We start from the raw sequence: 18,443 nt of genomic DNA on the forward strand, positions 1-18,443 counted from the left end.
CTTTTACTTGTTAACACTGGAGACCTGTTCCTTCTTAATAAATTTTTCTCTGCCCTTCTATCAGTGTGTATTGTCATAGTCATGAAACCCTTTCACTGTTTAAAAATAGATTGTAGAGCAAGTGTCATCCCCAAAGAATCCAGCAAGTGACAGAATAGGATTCTTCTGTATTACTTATGTTGATGTGAATGGCCAAGGTATGGTAGTAGACAATAAATGGGTACCCTTCCAGAGTTGTAATTTTTCGTCCATATCCTCCTCACCAATACACACAGTTTTTGTGCTGCTATGGTGAGTAGCCATATTCTGTCCCAGGTGAACTGGTCGATTTGACATTAGATACAACCTGTCTGAAATATCTCCATCACTACCTATAAAGCATATTTTCTGACTTTGTGACATGAAATGTGGAAGACTCCAGCAATTGCTAAGACAGCTCTCTTTAAATATCTGGCAAAAGTGGAAGTAATCAAAGCACTCCTAAAAGATCATATCATAGAATCATAGAATGGTTTGGGTTGGAAGGACCTTAATGATCATCTAGTTCCAGCTCCCTTGCCATGGGCAGAGACACCTCCCACTGGAACAGGCTGCTCAAAGCCACATCCAACCTGACCTCAAACATTTCCAGGGATGGGGAGTCCACAACCTCTCTGGGCAACCTATTCCAGTACCTCATCACTCTTATATTAAATTATTTCTTCCTAATGTCTAATCTAAACCTACACTCTTTCAATTTAAATCCACTCCCCTTGTACTATCACTACATGTTCTTATAAAATATCTCCCTCCATCTTCCCCGTACATCCCCTTCAAGTTCTGGAAGGGTGCTACAGGGTGTCCACAGTGCCTTCTACAGGCTGAACAGCCCCACTCTCTCAGCCTTCTCAGTCTTCACAGCAGATGTTTCAGCCCTCTGAGAATTTTACTGGTTTCCTCTGGACATGCTCCAGTGGGTCCATGTCTTTCTTACTTGGGGAGTACTTCTGTTGCATCCAGAACTGGATGCAGTACTCCAGGTGGATATCTCATGGGAGTGGAGTGGAGTAAAGGGGGAGAATCTGTGGAGACCAAAAGCCTCTCAGCAAGAGTCTGCCTCTCTCCCCTGGAGGGAATGCCCCTTAGGCACTCCCTCCTCATAATGGCTACTGAAAAGTTACTCCCAGCATGCCTCTCTGTTTCATGTAAATTGCTTGTACCCCATTGGCCCTTCCTCCTTTGCACTGCCCCTGAGCCCTCAGATGATTGGTTTGCTGCTCTACCCCGCCCCCTGGCTTTCCTAGATCAACCCTGCTCCCCCAGAACCCTGGAGCCTGTTCGTCCCTGGACCCCTGCAAGGAAAGAAGAATAAAGCTTCGCCTTGGATCACCACACATGGCTCCCGTCTCTTCCTCCTGTGCCGGCCGAAATGGAGAGCTCACAAAAGAGCTGAAATCACTCTTGGCCCCGGAGTGAGCATGGAGGACGTGCCTGTGCCCAGAGGCCATCCTCCCCAGGACACTCCTCTAGAAAGTCACAGCACTCCACCACTGCCCCAGGGCCTGCCATGACAACGAATCTCCTCCCTTGACCTCCTGGTCACGCTTCTTTTGATGCAGCCCAGAACACCATTGGCTTTCTGCTCTGCAAGTGCTCATGGCTGGGTCACGTTGAGCTTCTTATCCACCAGCGCCTCCAAGTCCTTCTCCTCAGGGCTGGTCTTGATCCATTCTCTGCCCAGCCTGTATTTGTGCTTGTGATTGCCCTGACCCGGGTTCAGGGCCTAAGTTTCTGGCTACAAAAGGCCAGTCAATAGGCTGAAGCTTGCAAAAAAATCTTCAGAACACATCTAAACTAGCTTTCTACTGTCTTTCTTATCGTTTCTGTATATTATATTATTTCAGCCAAGATACTCCTTTTGTAAGTTACGTACTTAATATTATTTTACAGACTATTTAAAATACGCATAATAGTAAAATAGTTATTTTGCCCGAATCCTGTTCTCAAAGCCTATTGCATATTGAAATTCAAGTACTGCCAACTCCTAACACCAGCTCTGCCTTTGACTGAGAATATGTAATTCCTCTGGTTTTATTTATTCATGCTTGTACTGATATTGTTATCAGGAACTCTTCTTCCAGACTGCTAAATTTTGGTTACATTCCCTAATCAACAAATCAAAAAATTCAGGGTATTTACTGGAAAATATGTGATAAATATGATACACTTTTTTTTTTTTTTAAAAAAAAGCTTCTAATAAAATATTATTTCTTTCAATTCTTATGCTGCCTTTTAAAACACAAATAATACAACAGATGGAGATCATTTATACAGGACAGAAAAAACTAGAACAAATAAGTACTTATCTTGTTTCCCTACAGAACATGTGAAGTGATAAAAATCACAAAACAACTGTTCCACATACTGCCAAAAATGATCAAAAAACCACTGCCACATAATATGTGTGCATATGACATGGGGACTCACAGAAAAAGGCCAAATTTTATGCTTTGGTCATGGTAGCAAAGACAAATCTTACTATTTGTCATGGAGTAATGGGAATCACTCAAGCAGAGAGTGAACAACGATGTTATCAAGTAGATGCCACAGATTCCTCTTGACACAGAGACTCCTCATGCATTACTCAGTTAAGTCACACTCCACATTTTCTCTGCCTGCTGAAACTGTGGCCTGGGTGTTGTGTTAACACCACAGTGTTCTGGGTGTTAACATCAATCCCAGTTGATGTAAAATAAGAAAGAGCAATTCAAATTAGACAAATGGCCCAAATTCAAAACATTCACTGTAAACTACACTATACTATTTCAGAGTCCTACGCACAACATTTTTTTCCCTGTCTGTGCAGAATTAAATTTCAAATTGAATCCAAGAGCTGTATAACAATGAATGAAATGTTAGGCTTCACCACAGTAAACAAATAAAGATTCCTAAAATACATTGTACACAAACATTTCCTTTGCATTTTTGATTAGCACAGCCCCACACAACCCACCCCCAACTGCTTTGGGATGACCAGAGAGTACAACGATTTCTAGCTGCTAAATTTCTCTTTTGTCTTGAGAATCGGGGACAGTACCAGGGAGAAAACCATCCCAACCATCCCTATTTTCAGCTTTCTTAACACTTGATCTTTAATAATCCCACAATCCATTTTTGGTGAAGAACATGTTCTAAGAGGGAAGAAATCAGTTCATTCTGTTGTAGTCTGCTTGTGCACTTTCTATTTCCCCTGTACAGACAAACTTTACCTTTGATGCTCACAACTCTGTCCTTACAGAGACTGAAGTTAATATCAATAGCAATGGTGGGGGATATTATTTGCTTTACTATTGGGTCCTACTACCAAGGGCCTAGAGAAAGGAATCAAAGAGTTCTTCTCTGCTACAGGCAACAAGAGCAAAATAAAGGTAATTGTGTCAGAGACAAAAAAACCCCACCAAAAACAAACAAAAAACCCCCTAAAAATCCTCAACAAAAACCAAAGAACCCAAAACACTAGTACAAGACAGTATCCTCACTACTTCAAACACACATTAAAAGGATTTTAGTACTTATACTTAGTAGTATCTATTTCTTCACTCCTCACTGATTATGTTTACATTAGATTCTCTGTCTTGATTCCCAATGGTACACAGTTTTGCTTTCAAAAAATTTGTATATTGAAGTGGAAAAGGACGTTTACTTGTAAAATGCTGGGAAATGCACATCAGGAGGATGCATTCATGGAGAGCTGAACAGCTGGCCAACAGAATGAACACATTACCACAAGACTGCTGGGAATTAGAACTAGAAAGCACAAGTACAGGAAGAAAATATTCTTGACTAGTTTTACATTGCATCAAATATATTTCAGATAAAGCAAAGCCTATAAAAATCTCAAGAGACTCCCTAGTTTGTTTAGGGGCTAAATCTATATTCTATAGATAGAAATCCATATTCTTCTAGCAGGGAATATTTATCAAATTTACCTAAAAGGAAACTGTGATGTAATGATCTATTTTAAAAATTCGTCTTCAGAAGATTATTTTTTGGTAGTCATTCTTCTCAAAGTCATTACAATTGTGTATATTGCAACCAGTTTGTTTGGGGTAGAGGACAGAGGTTGACAATTTCACATTGCAAGTCATGGGAATGTAAAATCCTATGACTGTGTCTTTCAGTTCCTACTTCCTGCCCTGTGCAGACATGAATCTGCTACCCTCTGAGGTACATTTTTTTTTTTCCTAATATCTGAAAAATTTTCCCTGACTACTGATAATTCTAAAATACATTTTTTCTTTGTGAATCAATGCATTAGATCTATCAAATCTGCCCTGCAGCTACAAAATCAGAGAGAGTACACTTAATCTCATCATCTTGTATCATTCATCTCTCATGCTTTATATCATGTCACTCAGCAAAGTCCCTTCAAAAGAATGCTCCTGACCCAAACTAAAGCACAACAGTGCACAGGTACCTTAACCCACTAGCACAAGACTAACTAAAACCACCTGTTTCCCTGGGAACTGCAATTCACATTTTAAAGTTCAAGTTGTTGAATAACATTCAGTTGAATGCTGATAATATAAATTGTAATTTCCTTATTTTGGGATTGTAGATGATTTAGAAGCAGCAAGAAAGATTATAGAATGGCTTGAAACTTACACTCGTTCATTTTCACAATTACAGGATTTTGCTGAAACAACAGTATCTTACCTTACCACATGAAGTCAAATAAAAAAATTATATCCTAAAGATATCCAAAATAGATAGAACAGGTTTAAAATACAGATTTGAATTGCCAGATTAAAGGATTCAGTAAGGCTTTTAGTTAAAAAAAAATCACATATCATACAATTTTGCTCGTTCAGAGACTCAGAATTATGAAAGCAAAAGCATCTTTGATAGGATGCCTGTTTAGGATTAAACACTTTCAGTCAAACACCCTGAACAGAGTGGCAGGCAAAAATAGATAAGGCAGAAAAGCCCTTCAATTATAATAACAATGGTAGATAGGGTTTTTACATTTTTTCAGCAAATCAGACCTCTGAACTGAGAGAAAACTTTTGATAACTGCCTTGAACACCAAGCTTGCTAATTACACAAGTATTATTTTGGTAGATGGGATCAAAAAATCCATCCAAGCATCAACTAAGAATCAGCCCCCATAGTTTTTGAAGATTCTTGATTTGCATTAAAAACAAAACTAAAATGTATCAATGCAGAGGCAACAAACGAAAGTTAAGCTTGTGTACTCTGACATCTGTTTCTGAACTCTTTTCTCTTTTTCTGTTTCCCAGGAATTGTTTGCATTGGTTTCTGGCCTGTGTATTCATATGAATACACAGAAGGGATATTCAGATTTACAGACAAGTTGCTTCATATTTTAAAGGCCTAGAGTTACTTCAAGAATTAGTGGGGATTTTTTTGGGGGTGGCACCTTTTATATTTTTTTCTAACTTTTTTCCTTCCCCTGCCGTTGCAGAAGTAAGGAAGTGCATCTATACTCAAAATAAATAAATTTCTCAAGTGACTACTTTTTTTTTAAAGTCAGTACTGTAATATTAATTAAAAATGGAACTGTAATTTAAAAACCTAATAAATTTTCAGCTGCTAGGTCTGTGAGTTCCTCCTTACCCTCCCCCAGGGGACATACTTTAGCAACAATGAGGTGACATTATTAGAGGTCACAATCAGAACTCAGAGTTTGACAGATGGTCTATTAACTGAGCTACCCCTCTTCAGAGAGCACAAGAATTTCATGAGTTTTTACAACACTCCCTTAAAATGGAGGTTGGTGGAAACCATTGGGATGGAAAATCTGTTGCTATTTCAGTTGTGTATCTGGTAAGATGGAAAATTTTTCAAGTCTACACAGATGGTAAATAAATTTCTGCTACATGAGGCAGTTCCTGGAATAAAGAAATTTTCTCAAATAACAAGTGCCAATTTTTTTTCAGCAAGACTTATTTTTAACTTTCCCAAGGACTTGTTGAGAGAACTGGAGAAGTGTCCTTTCACCTTCAGAATCCTGGTCTAATTCCAGAAATAGCTTCTGATGTTGTTCTCAGCATAGATGAGCTTTCTTTACACTCAAAAAGTCATTTCAAAGCAAAGATCAAAGCTCCACAATTATATGTTGCTGCTGGTAAACATTCCCTCTGAACAGAGTAGCTAAAAAGTAAGAAATTTCTATTTAAACCCTAAGACAATCATTGGTGAATAACAAGGCTGACATTTAAACTGTCATTATTATTATGCTCCATGAGGCAATGCTGTTGACACAGGAAAGTTTGTCCTCCATGAATTGAGTGTAATGGAAAGGACTGAGAGAGAGACCAGAATCAGGGACAAAGTCACTGCAAAGTCTGCCCACTAAGGAAGCTGTGAAAGAAAACACATAATAGTTAGGCTTGAGGGCACATTTTAGGCAACTGAATGAATGCTGGACAAGAGGGCTAGGAACCACAACCACTACTACAGAACTAGCATTTGAGAGTGTTTGGGACCACTCACCCATCCTACCCAAGTGGAGCAGAGTCGTGGAAGTCACCCACTCATTTTGCCAACAACTTCATATTCCCTTCCTAATTTCTGCATGTGAATACAGAGCTCTGCTTGGCTGCTGCCTTGAAATCAAACCCTGTGAAATGATGACACTTGCAAGGAATAAAATACACATTATTTTCATGTCACCAAGTACTCTTTCCCTTATATGCACATAAGCTCCTAATGGCTAAAATTCTCAATACTGCACTCAGCTTTGTACATGAAGTGGGGAAAAAAACCCTAAACAACAAAGCATTTGTGAAAAAGCAAGAGCAGAGAGAAGAATGTTCTTAACACCCTGACTAGAAGACGCTGGATGAAAAAGGATTTTTTTGTGTCTGACAGAAATTATGGATGACCTAGTGAAAAAAATATTATGGGCATTCTAATCTAAGGCTACTGTTAGTATTCCCAAGAGAGCAAAATCCAGGAATATATGTATTACTTCTGAATCTGATTAAAGCTGGTTTCCCCACTGTCACAACTATTCATGGGCTTCAGTCTGCAAAAGCATAATCCATGGATATTTAAAACATATCTTGCAAAAGAAACCACAGTAAAAATTAAAGCACAACATTTCTAAAAGCTTAATAAAATGTTTGTGAAATGTGATAAATTATGAGTCCTGCAGAAGATTCATGCACAAGAATATTAATGAAGTTACTAATATAGAAGAACTTCTCCCCAAATTATCTTCGATGCTAGTAACATCGAAAAAGACCCGGGGAAAAAAGTGGCCCACTGGGAGTTGTTTTCAGGAGCTGAGAAAGCCTTCTGCAATTAAGAGTTGAATTATCACCTTACATAGAAAAGCAATTGTTTTCACATCTTTATTTTCTAGTCTTATCCCACCTCTAAGATAGTCTCCCAAGACCTGTCTTTCTTCACTATCTGTTCTTCTCTTATTTACTCTCTGACAACTTTGCTTCCTATAAAAAGCCTAAACAGTACAGCGTTCATTTACCACTTGATCATCTTGTCATCATCTACCAAGCAGTAGAGTATTTGTAAAGAGGTGAGTTTAACATGCTGGAACAAATTCAGTAGATGTAGTGAGGTCTAATATGGACATAGAATCACTACTAAATCTGTGTGAGACAAATACAATTTGGCATTTATCAGAAAAAGAAAGTTTTTCAGGGAATCTGGATGTAGGAAAGTAGTTTGATTTAAATTACCAAAATTTGGCTTCTGAACCATGCCTTTTCATGTTCACTGTATTGAAGGAGTCCGCTTTTAAAATATTTTGAAGCTAAAATTACCTGCAACACAAGCCACGAGCTTTAACACTGCTGAATTTTATATTGTCTTCATATCAAACAGCCATGAATCACGTATCAGTGATTAGTAGTGCATGCAAACCATCTTTTTTAAGAAGGTTGAGGATGCCATTGAAGAGATTAAAACATGTAGTGCAAGAATATAATCAGCTCCTTAAAGACTTTTTTTTAGGGTAGAGATAATACATTAACAAAATATTCAGGATATTCAAATAGAAACCTTTGTTTAATTGCATGTGCTGTGTGAAAAAAAGGGTTTAGGAAGGAGGCAACTTACAGAAAAGGATAAATAGACTTCTATTTAACATAAATACATATTGCATTTGCTATTCTAAGTCTTACTTATTCTAAGGTGAAGCTAGAAAGGGAGTGCGAAACTTCAGATATGACAGTTATTGCTGTAATACTGAGGGACATCTTCATGTTATAGTGAGCCAATTTCTCATTAGCATTGTGTGCATAAGCCAAGTTCTTCTGTTCCATTGTTGTAAAAGATTTAGACATCAGCTGTGACAGGGTTATGAAAAGCACAGAGGATCTGGTATACATTTGCCATACATTCACCTCAGTGCACACAGATGCTCACGCATGTATTGCTGCCTAGATTTTTTTCAAAGAAGGAAGAATATCCCTCTAAATTTGAATTCATAACCATCTTTGGCCATATCCTCTGGAACTTGGAACAGCTTTTGGCAGCAGAAGCAGTATTGTTTCATTTTGTAAAGACATATTCAATACACCATGTGTATTTTTTGACGCATAAACCTCCTTGCATTTACAAACCTCTTATGTCACCTTTGAGAGAGAGCAGTAAAAGGATATAAGCATGAGCAACACATTTTAGGTGTTTCAATCAATGTACCATTATGATGGGAAGCAAAACAAAAACCAAAACCAAAACCAAACAAAACAAAAAAACCCAACCAAACAAACAAACAAAAAACCCAAAAGGCCCCAACCAAAATAAAACAGTAAGAAAAAATCTCATAATAAACTTTGCAGGTGGCTCCCACCTTGCTGCAGTTCAGCTCACAAGAGCAGTTCTCTTTGTTTGTTTGCTTTTAACCATTTCATGGGAATTGGTTGGATACCCATGGACTAACTCACCACCAAACTTCTATGGTCAAGAACTGCTTGATAGCAGTGGCAAAGACTATTGCTGTAAAACCTCAGCTCCCAGAGCTGCCCAGGGTAGGCTGATCTTCTCTATCTCCTTCTTTGACACAGCAACATTAAAAAACCTTTTACTTTTAGCACTGCTCATGCCTGTAGTAGACAATTGTGCTTAAAAAAGCTGTTCTGCCATAGTTATGGCATCAAAAGCTCTTTAATATAGGCAGCAGTGCTCTAATACTGTCTTTTCTGATTACTACTGTAAGTACTGTTTTAGGATGGAAAGTGTGCCTCTTGGATCTCTCTGTTCTCACTTGAAGGTTAATTCAAAGTGACCATTATGCTTGTGAAAGTGTCAGAGGAACAGCTCTAGGAAGTAAATTCCTTGTAAATTTTGTTTTTATTTAACCAACAGAAAGTGTGTTGTGGACAGTGAAGTCATGTAATCCACGGTGTTTTGTCCAAGTGTCTTCACTTCCTGTTTGTTAAAGGTTTTACGTACTATTCATTCCTTTCAAAACCGCTTCCCTCAAAAGTTTGATGTTAATTAAAAATCTGGTGTCATTTTAGCAAGTGGTCATTGGCCCATTTAACATTACCTACCATTGACAATTTATAGAGTGCAGAGAGTAAATATTGGCTAGTAAGGAGTTTTTAAAGATTCATTTTAAAAACAAAAAATGTTTTAGACGTTTTCTTCCTATAAATATTGCAGAATTGGACAAAATTAGAAATCTCTGAGTGCACACTGCATGAAACTAAAGCTCTCTAGACTAGTCCCTAGAAGCATGTAGATGATTTTGGTAGATGATTTTTGAAGCAGTAGTGTATGTGACTACAAACTGCTTACAAATACTTTCATGACCATTTTAGGTAGCTCAGCTCCAAGCATAATTTGATGGGCAACAGTCTCTTGGTTTGCAGTCTAGACAACACTGTCAACCTTGAAAATTTATTGCTGTACACTGTCACAAAAATGTGCCAAAGTAAAATTTGCATAAAGGTTATACAGTAATGGCCTGGCAATCATCCCATCCTGTTCTGAACTTGTTTTAAATACTTTTCACATTGTTTGAAATTCATCATACTTCAGTCCAAACATAAAGGAAGTCTGTGGGAAAGCATTCTTTAGCTTCCCACATCTTTTAGATGGAGATAATATTTATGATACATATTTTTGTGAAAGTAATAGAGAAAATTCATGGTCATGTAACCACAATAATAAGAGTGCTTTATGACCACCACTTTCTACTAATTACCATAGAAAATACACATAATTTAAAAAAATGTTAATCCAACTGTTTCAGTCCATTTATATTTTTGAACCACATTTTCATTATTAAATGGCAAATTTAGAAAGCAAGTTTTCAGTGCAGAAAAGAGAAACAAATATTCGTGACAGCCAAGAAGATTTAATTTTTTTCCGAAGAAATTGTACTATTTTTTTTTTGCTTCACTTGCATCTCTTGCCAGATTCTTCTCAATGCCTTCAAAACCATGACCGTTTAATAGCAATATGCAAATGCAGCAAATTCCTTGTGGTGAAGTAACTGGATTTCAGTAATAATTGCCCACTGTACTAATACTACAGACTGTAGCTCTGAGTTGTGGGTAGGAGTTAAACTTTCAAAAAGCTGTTGTGGCTTAAGATCTCACTAATTTTTGATCGTGGTCATATTCACATTATGAATTTGGATAAACAGATCCATGCTCTTCTCTAAAACCTTTAGGGAGTTTGAGAATCTTTTTAAAACCTATATAAAGTTAGAAAATTATAAGAGATGCAGAAATGAAACAAAAACAAATCCAAATTTCACACCTGATAAAATAGATTTCCACTGTTTGAAAGACCATCTTTAAAAAGAGACTATCATATTTCCAATATTTGCATTTGAAATTATCCTTTACAAAACTAAGAAAATGTCCTAGATGCCAAGATTATATTATTTATCTCTGTATATGAAAATGAAGCTTGATTATATTATATTATAATTATATTATTTATCTCTGTATATGAAAATGAAGCTACTCTTGCATAAGTGCAGGTTTGAATTGTACAGGAAATATAGTTAGAGAATCATATGATTTGAAAGTAATTTTACTATGATAATACCTCTACAGTAATTAGCTTCTGGTGTCTCTAAAGTTACAAATTATAACACCCAAGTTCAGCAAGGCACTTAAGCACAGTCTAAGAGCACAGCAGTTCCACTGACATCCATTAATTCTTTTTCAATGTACAGATCTAAGCAGCTGGGAGTTGGTCATTATGGTCTATGACCATAATGAAGCACAGAAACCTTGGTCTTCTAACAGCCATCCAAATAACATTCATGACTGACCACACTTTCAAAATTTCTAATGATCACTACGATTTTAGAGGACAGATTTCTTCCCTGGTTATTGGATTCCTCCACTAGAATATTTTCAAGATGACTATCTTTTGAAATACTCAATAGGAAAACAAACTGTGAGAAATGACTGCATTTATTTATCATATTTTGCCAAGGAACAATTAACGATAATTGACTCAGAAAATCACCAACTTTTAAAGCTGTCATCTTCCTCTGACTGACACATTTGCAGACTGCATCTCAGAAAAAGGTGAATTTAATTCCCTGTTGCAAAATCAGAATACAGTCAGAACGCATATTTCCATTTTTAATTAAGATTTCCTGTATATGCCTATTGTTTTTATCCTTGCTTCTATCTTCTGGTTTTTTTCCTGTGTTGATCTGTCCAAGTTATTGTTGCTGTGCAACCCTAACAAGTCTAGATCATACTACTTATGTAGCAATAGTCCAGGCTGGATCCCTATGAAACCAGTTTCTATAAAATAGAAATAACAAAACCACTGTGAGAACCTTTAAACGAAAATTTTAAAAAAGTAAAAAAAGAATGAATAATTAAATTATCATAATTTAAAAGGCACAGAATAGAGGTAAAGGGAGATTAAGATTTCAGAAAGACAAACTGGTGGTAGGGATGGAAACTCTGGTATACAAACATCAGTAAAATAAGAAATTACCTACAATGTTTCATATTATTGTTCACAACAAGATCATATTACTTTTAATTGCTCAGTTGAAAAGGATCATGCAATGAGAATAGAAGAGATGGCACAGAAAGAGTTGCAAAGGAACAATTTCAGTAAAACAAGTACCTCTTACGGGGTTTTTTTGGTTAATCTTTCCTACTACTGCTCCCACATACCTTAGTGTGAGCCAGCAAGCAAAACTTCATAAGTTTGCTGTGAAATTAATTTATGGTGATACAAATAGAAGCTCCTGGAAGAGCCTATGCCCCAAAAGATAACAGTCTTAGTGTTGTGAAACAAAATGTAATTCTGATCATAATGGGAGAGAGTCACCCTTCACATCTCATGGATGTGCATAATATTCAAAAGCACATATGGATGGAGAAGTCTGAATTCAGGTAAGTAATTTTTTTGCTTTCTCACATTAGTATAATTATAATTGTTGAAATAAATAAACAAAATTTATTGTAACATTACAGGAAATGTAAAACCGTGTTTTAAAAACTCACAACTTTCCTGTGGGGAAAAGGTGCTGTTCCAAAGATATGTGTCATTCCAGGTAACATTCTACCCAGGTTTCTTTTGACGTTTACTGCCAGTCTTCTGTTAATTTTACTCTTAAATTAATTTTCATCTTATTGACACTGGCAGTTGCCTTTATGCTGACATTAGCTGTGTCCTTAAGCATCCTGTGCAAATCACACAGTATTTCGTCTAGAAATCTGGATTAAAGTAGTAGCAATAATAACGAGCATTAGGAATAACCCTGAGTCTTATGTTCTTTGGCCTTGCAGGAATGACTTTGAGATTACATCATTTATTTGAAACTGGAAATCTAAGTAGACCTCCATGAGGAATTACACTGTCCTACTGGAGAGAGATGAACAGTCACAGTGGTTTCTGTGAATTCCCATTAAATGATCTCTAGGAATAAAATCTAAGAGGAGGGAATGGTGGAAGAACAATGAAATATATGCAACAAGCCAAAATTTGTTTTGTAAGTGGAGTTTGTCAATATTTCACCTTTTTTTAAACTTCATGGATTTTTATTCAAATTATTTAGAGCCACACTGTAAATGCAATTTTTAAAACAAGGCTCAGACAGCTCTTTTAAATAGTGAATCAGTAAAGGAGTAGAAAATAAGCATTGTGAAAAGTGCTGATTATCACTGGCTGCAACAACACGGCTGTAATGGTCTTTGGGAAGTGAGTGGGGAGAACTTACTGAGAAACTACATGCCTCAACCCACCTTTTTATGCTGGTGCTGAATAAAGTAGTCATTTTTGTGTTGAAAAAGAACTGAAATTAATATGTTAGAGTTCTGCTGCATTTGTGAACCTTCTCTATATACCCCAGCAGGGATTTTCCTGCTTTTGGCTAAGCTTGATGAGATGAGCAGATTAGAGAAAACAAAATGGAGCACATGCAAAAATGTGATAGATTCTGTATGAGATAATAGCCATTTTCTTCCATATACAAATCAGTGCATGATAATTAAATATCTCCTTTTGTTGGTATTCCCTCAATAGTTGGTGCTCTTCTAGTTTTGTGTAATACAGTTTGCTAAAAGCTCTGTTGCTTTTTACACATGAACATACATGTGAGCAGTTTTGATAACCCAAGCACTACGGTTTTCTTTTTAGTTCCAAAGATTATTCCATGTACAATTCTGTGAAGTGACTATTTTAAAATCTAAATTTATTTGACCCAGGAAAGCATACAGAAGGGTTTACCTGGTTTATCCATATATATTTAATCCATTTAAGTTTCTGCTACTCTGAACCATTAATAACCATAAACTTCATGCTGTGGATGAACAGAATTGATTATTAAAGCAGGAAAACAGGAAAGCTTGATTATTTTGTATCTTTCAATTAGACCTAATATCATTAACTTCTCACAATTAAATTCATGTCCTCTCTATTTCCGAGCCTTAAGGAAGTGTTTCTGAAGAAGCCAAAGAGAGGATGCTGCGCTTCGAACATTTGAACCCTGGTGACTTGAGGGAGCAAAGAATGCTGCAACAGCTGGACATGTTTGCAAAAAGCATCTTCAGTGTCAGTACATCCATCATGACTAAAGCAATTTACTGCAATGGAGTTAGTGCTGGTCAAAGATGCTAAACTTTAAGCCCTTAAGCCCTCGAACCTGCATCTGTCTGCAGAGCAAGCCTATCAGATCCACACTGTCTCTCACCTCAGCTCTGGTTTGAAGACAGCCGATCTAAAGATAAGAGGGAAGGTCATGCTCTATTGCCACAATTAAAAACAGTTTAAAATATGTTAACGAGGAACAGATTTGAGAAAGAATTTAGTACCAGCAAGAGCAAGAGCACAAGTCTACTCAAAGGTCCTAAGTTTTAACTGTCATGAAAATGTCTGAAGATTAGCACCTTTCTATGATCACCCAAGGCACTACTGCAAGATTTGGATGCCCAAATACCTTTGGCAATTAATTTCCATGTGCCTTTTCCCATATTCTGACCTTTATGGGCACATGATTATGTGCAACTATAATTGACATTGAGCATTAATCAGACAGTGGTGTGCTTTAGGCCTTAACTGCACTGTTTGAACTGCTGACCTTGAGAGAAAAGGTTTTATATACCATTCCCAATCCCTTAAGTCTTCCTGTCACTGCAAAGCAAATACTTGGCTTTTATGGATGGATTCAGTTTCAAGTCTGCAGTTTTTCGAATGTTTTCTTAAAATTACAAAAGTGGCTTTCAGGGGAAGTTTGTAAACATAGGCACATTTTTCATTTCACACTATTACCAACACAGATAGGCTTTTGGAAAATAGTGTATGGTTAGATATGAGTGAGAAAATCCCTTATGCAGGAATGTTGTTTGTAGAAGTGTCCTGTGAACTTAGAGATAAATAATACCACAAACAATAGCAGATCATATCTTTTCCTTTTGCTATTCATGTTACAGTGGCAAAGATTTCTTTAACCAAACTTGGATGAGGTCTCCTTGAGATTTACAGATTCCATCCTCTTTTATATTACACACAATTTTGCAATTGTTGCAGCCCTGTAATATTCAAACTTTCTTGAAGAAACTCCTTGTTTTCATCCTTTTTATGCCCATCTCCTTCCTTAGTTTTTCTCACTGTAAGTCTCAGTGGAATTTTTTATAGTTTGTCCTTTAAAATATTTAATGGCACCAACACAAATTTATACATACATTCTCAAATATTGTTCTCATGAGTGTACATTTAAAAGATGACTATGTGACCTCAAAACAAGATCCAAGGAAAACATAGAAACTAGCATCAAATCAAAGCTATTAAAAACTATAGTATGTTTCATCTAACCAATGATATGAAATGTACATATCAATATCAATATCTCTATTTTAAAAGAAAATTTGATGCCAAATTAAAGCAGATGAGAAATGGTTATAATAATTAATTCTCCACTAAAATGTCAATTTGGTTAATCTTCTTTTTTTAAACTTGAACCATTTTCATTAGCATTTCTGGTACTGGCAGTCATATTTTTGTTTCTTATTTGAAACTCTGAGATATTCTTACTGTGAGATATTTAAACGGTTACTGCATTAACTGTGATCACATGAACTGCCAAAAGAAGACTGGCTTTGAGGGCTTCTGAAAACTTTGGCAAAACTTTCTTACATCTTCTCACCATGTTAATCTAAGTGTTACTATTACCAAAGGGTGTACACAAGGAAGCAATGGCCAGCAGCTCAGGATGCTGTGTGGGCATAGAGTTCTTCAGATATGTGAATTTATGCTTTAGTGAAAACAGCTACTGAGGCACTGTAGCTGACAAACAAAACCCATACAATTAAAAGAAACCAGATGTACAAAAAAAATCCAGACAAAAGAAGCTGGATGATGTCAAATAAAAAAAGGCAGAGAGAAGTAAACAATTACAAATTGGTTATTAGCTAGAGTAAGCAGCATAACTGGGAAAGCCAGACTTTTAAGATGAATTCCATAATGCCACAATCAGCACATCTCCTTGCATTAAAGCCAATGGGAGTTTTATTGCCAAGGAATCTCTCCATTAAAATTTGTCATGATACCCTTCCTTACTCAGTGAAGACAGTGAAAATCTCTGGTTGCTTTAAAATTACAAAATATTGTTTCAGCCTCAGCAATACTTGTTTTTGCAAGAACATATACTCATAGGGCTGAGCTGAAGACCAAAGAACTACTGCAAAATATTTCCAATCCCTTTTTTCCTCTTTTAAAATCTTGTTGCACTTTTTCCTTATAGTCTCTTTTTCAATAAGGCTTCCAAACCCCTAGACACAATCTGTTTTCCTAAGAGATAATGATAGCAGCAGAAAACCAAAAATAAAACCAATGAAGACTGCATTACTCATTTACCCTTGACCAGTATACATTAAATATATAAAATATCAAATATAAAGTGAATATAAGGTACCATCCAAATTTATAGCTCAGCCATTTTCAGACCTTGAAAAAAGCTCCTAAAATTTAGTTGTTGTATAGACATATTTGTCTTGAAACTGTTTGAACCTGATAAAGTAATGAAACTATCGTTTTTTCCCTCCAGTGAATTAGGCACAGTATCACCACTATCAGAAATTGGGGGAAAATATTTGAAAAAACTCTGCAGTCTACAAGCATCCTACCTTTCTTTTGCGCAGTTTCACTTGATTGTCTGAATATTCGTGTGTGGTCAAATGATTCCTTACATGTAAAAGCTGAATGTCTTCTGCTGAACTGACATTTGAAAGGCATTTGTTTTCAGGGGCCACTTGAGGTTCTGTGAAACCACTTTCATCCAGACCATTTTCCACTGCCGGGATACAAGAGCAAGGAGGAGATTGCATAAGGCCATTGCCGGGTTGCACTGCTGAACAAAGCTGTCCATCACTACTGGTGTATGATTCAGAAGAAATCCCACTCTCTACCACATTGCACTCAGACTTTCCAAGCCCATCTTTGAAAGCATCAGATTTCCGGCGCTGTTGTGCAATTACAGCAGTATGAAGCAGCTGCTTCCCAGACATAATAGCTTCTTTCACATTTGGAGAATTGATACAATTTTCCTTCTCTACATCTAGTACTTCATTTAAGACTTCATAATTGCAAAGCTCCAGGCTTTGGCCAATACTGCCACAAACATCTTCTTCATTCCTCTCCTCTTTAGGAGCTGTGTCACAGCCAGGTTCCTCACTTATATCTCCACTGATTCCAGATGATTCAGCTGCCTTGTTACCCGCTGTCATTGGTACCATCTGTGGTAAGGAGCCTGCTCCATTTAAGTTGTGCCCTTCATCTTTGGGTTCACTTCCTACAGCAGTGATGTGGTAATTAACGCTATCCAGGTTGAGTGCAGAATAGTCATCATCATCATCAGACACATGGACTAAAGTTTCTGTGCTGGCCTCCAGAAAATGTTCCTCATCTTCATGGTTATCATTTTCATCCACCTCCTTTGAAATATTTCCCAGCTGCTTTTCAGGGAGGCCAGTCACCTCTCCACTGTAGTAGCATTCTGGAAATGAAGCACATTTTTCTTTCCGGTCCACGCTGGAAACCTCATCTTTTTCCATACTTGTCTGCAAGTTATCAGCTACAAGTCCGTGACGACATGCTGTATTATACTCCACGGGCTCCAAAGCCAATCCCATCCACTGGGTCACATGCTCTTCCCAGCTTTTCTTTCTGATTGCTAGAGACATGTCATAACACTTCAGCAGCAGACTGCAATGTACCTTCCACAGAGGACCAGAGGAGATGTCATGGCTGCTGTGCACTGCTCCGGAGGGGGAGAAGGTTTCATCATTTTAACATCTGCAAGAAATAAAAAAAGACTGCGTTATTGAATCAACTCCAAATAAAAAAAAAGAAAGAGAAGGAACAGTTTAAACAAAAGTGTAAAACAAGATAAGACTGTGGGACAAGAAGGACAGGAATTTAAAAGACTGTTTTGTTTAAAGTTTTAATACTTTTCATACAAAACTTGACGGCACTCATAATTCAGTATAACATTTTTTTCTGATTACTTTCCAATATCAAGTAAACAAAAATGGTATAAAGAGGCACATGGACAAGTAAGAAGCTCCAGAGCCAAAATTTTACAACATGCTCCTCTTAACTGTGTCTCTCATAAGATAATAATTTCAATGGGTATAAATGACATTATATCTTATAGTTGCTTTGCACAGAGTAACTTTATTTCTTCCTCATCCACAGATACCTGAGGAGTGCAGAATTCTGGCTGTTTCCCAAAGAGGTAGAGAACAACTGAGGATTTTTCAAAATTTACCGAATGTATAAACTACTTATCTTCTGAGTATCTTTGGCCCATTCAGTAGCTCTTATTTTTATTGTTACTATTCATTCTCTTCAGGCCAAGTTGTAATTACAAGTGTTACATGAAACTGCAGAGTAAATCAGTTGTTGTGTAGTAATAAAAAAAATAAAAATCATAGAATCATAGATTAGCTTGGGTTTGAAGGGGCCTCTAAAGGGAATGTAGT

At 36.8% G+C, this 18,443-nt stretch overlaps 1 protein-coding gene across 1 annotated transcript in view; it reads right to left on the reverse strand.

The window, feature by feature from the left end:
- DLC1 (DLC1 Rho GTPase activating protein) overlaps positions 1–18,443 on the reverse strand; it is a 216,252-nt gene that overhangs the window by 184,541 nt on the left and 13,268 nt on the right. Inside the window, exon 2 of the mRNA XM_088163409.1 lies at positions 16,587–17,754. Within this exon, the coding sequence (XP_088019535.1) occupies positions 16,587–17,642 (1,056 nt within the window). The 5' untranslated portion in view covers positions 17,643–17,754. The remainder of the gene's footprint in view (positions 1–16,586; positions 17,755–18,443) is intronic.

Source organism: Sturnus vulgaris, chromosome 4, assembly GCF_052056855.1.
Source record: "Sturnus vulgaris isolate bStuVul1 chromosome 4, bStuVul1.hap1, whole genome shotgun sequence".
In the NCBI taxonomy this organism is placed as follows: Eukaryota; Metazoa; Chordata; class Aves; order Passeriformes; family Sturnidae; genus Sturnus; species Sturnus vulgaris.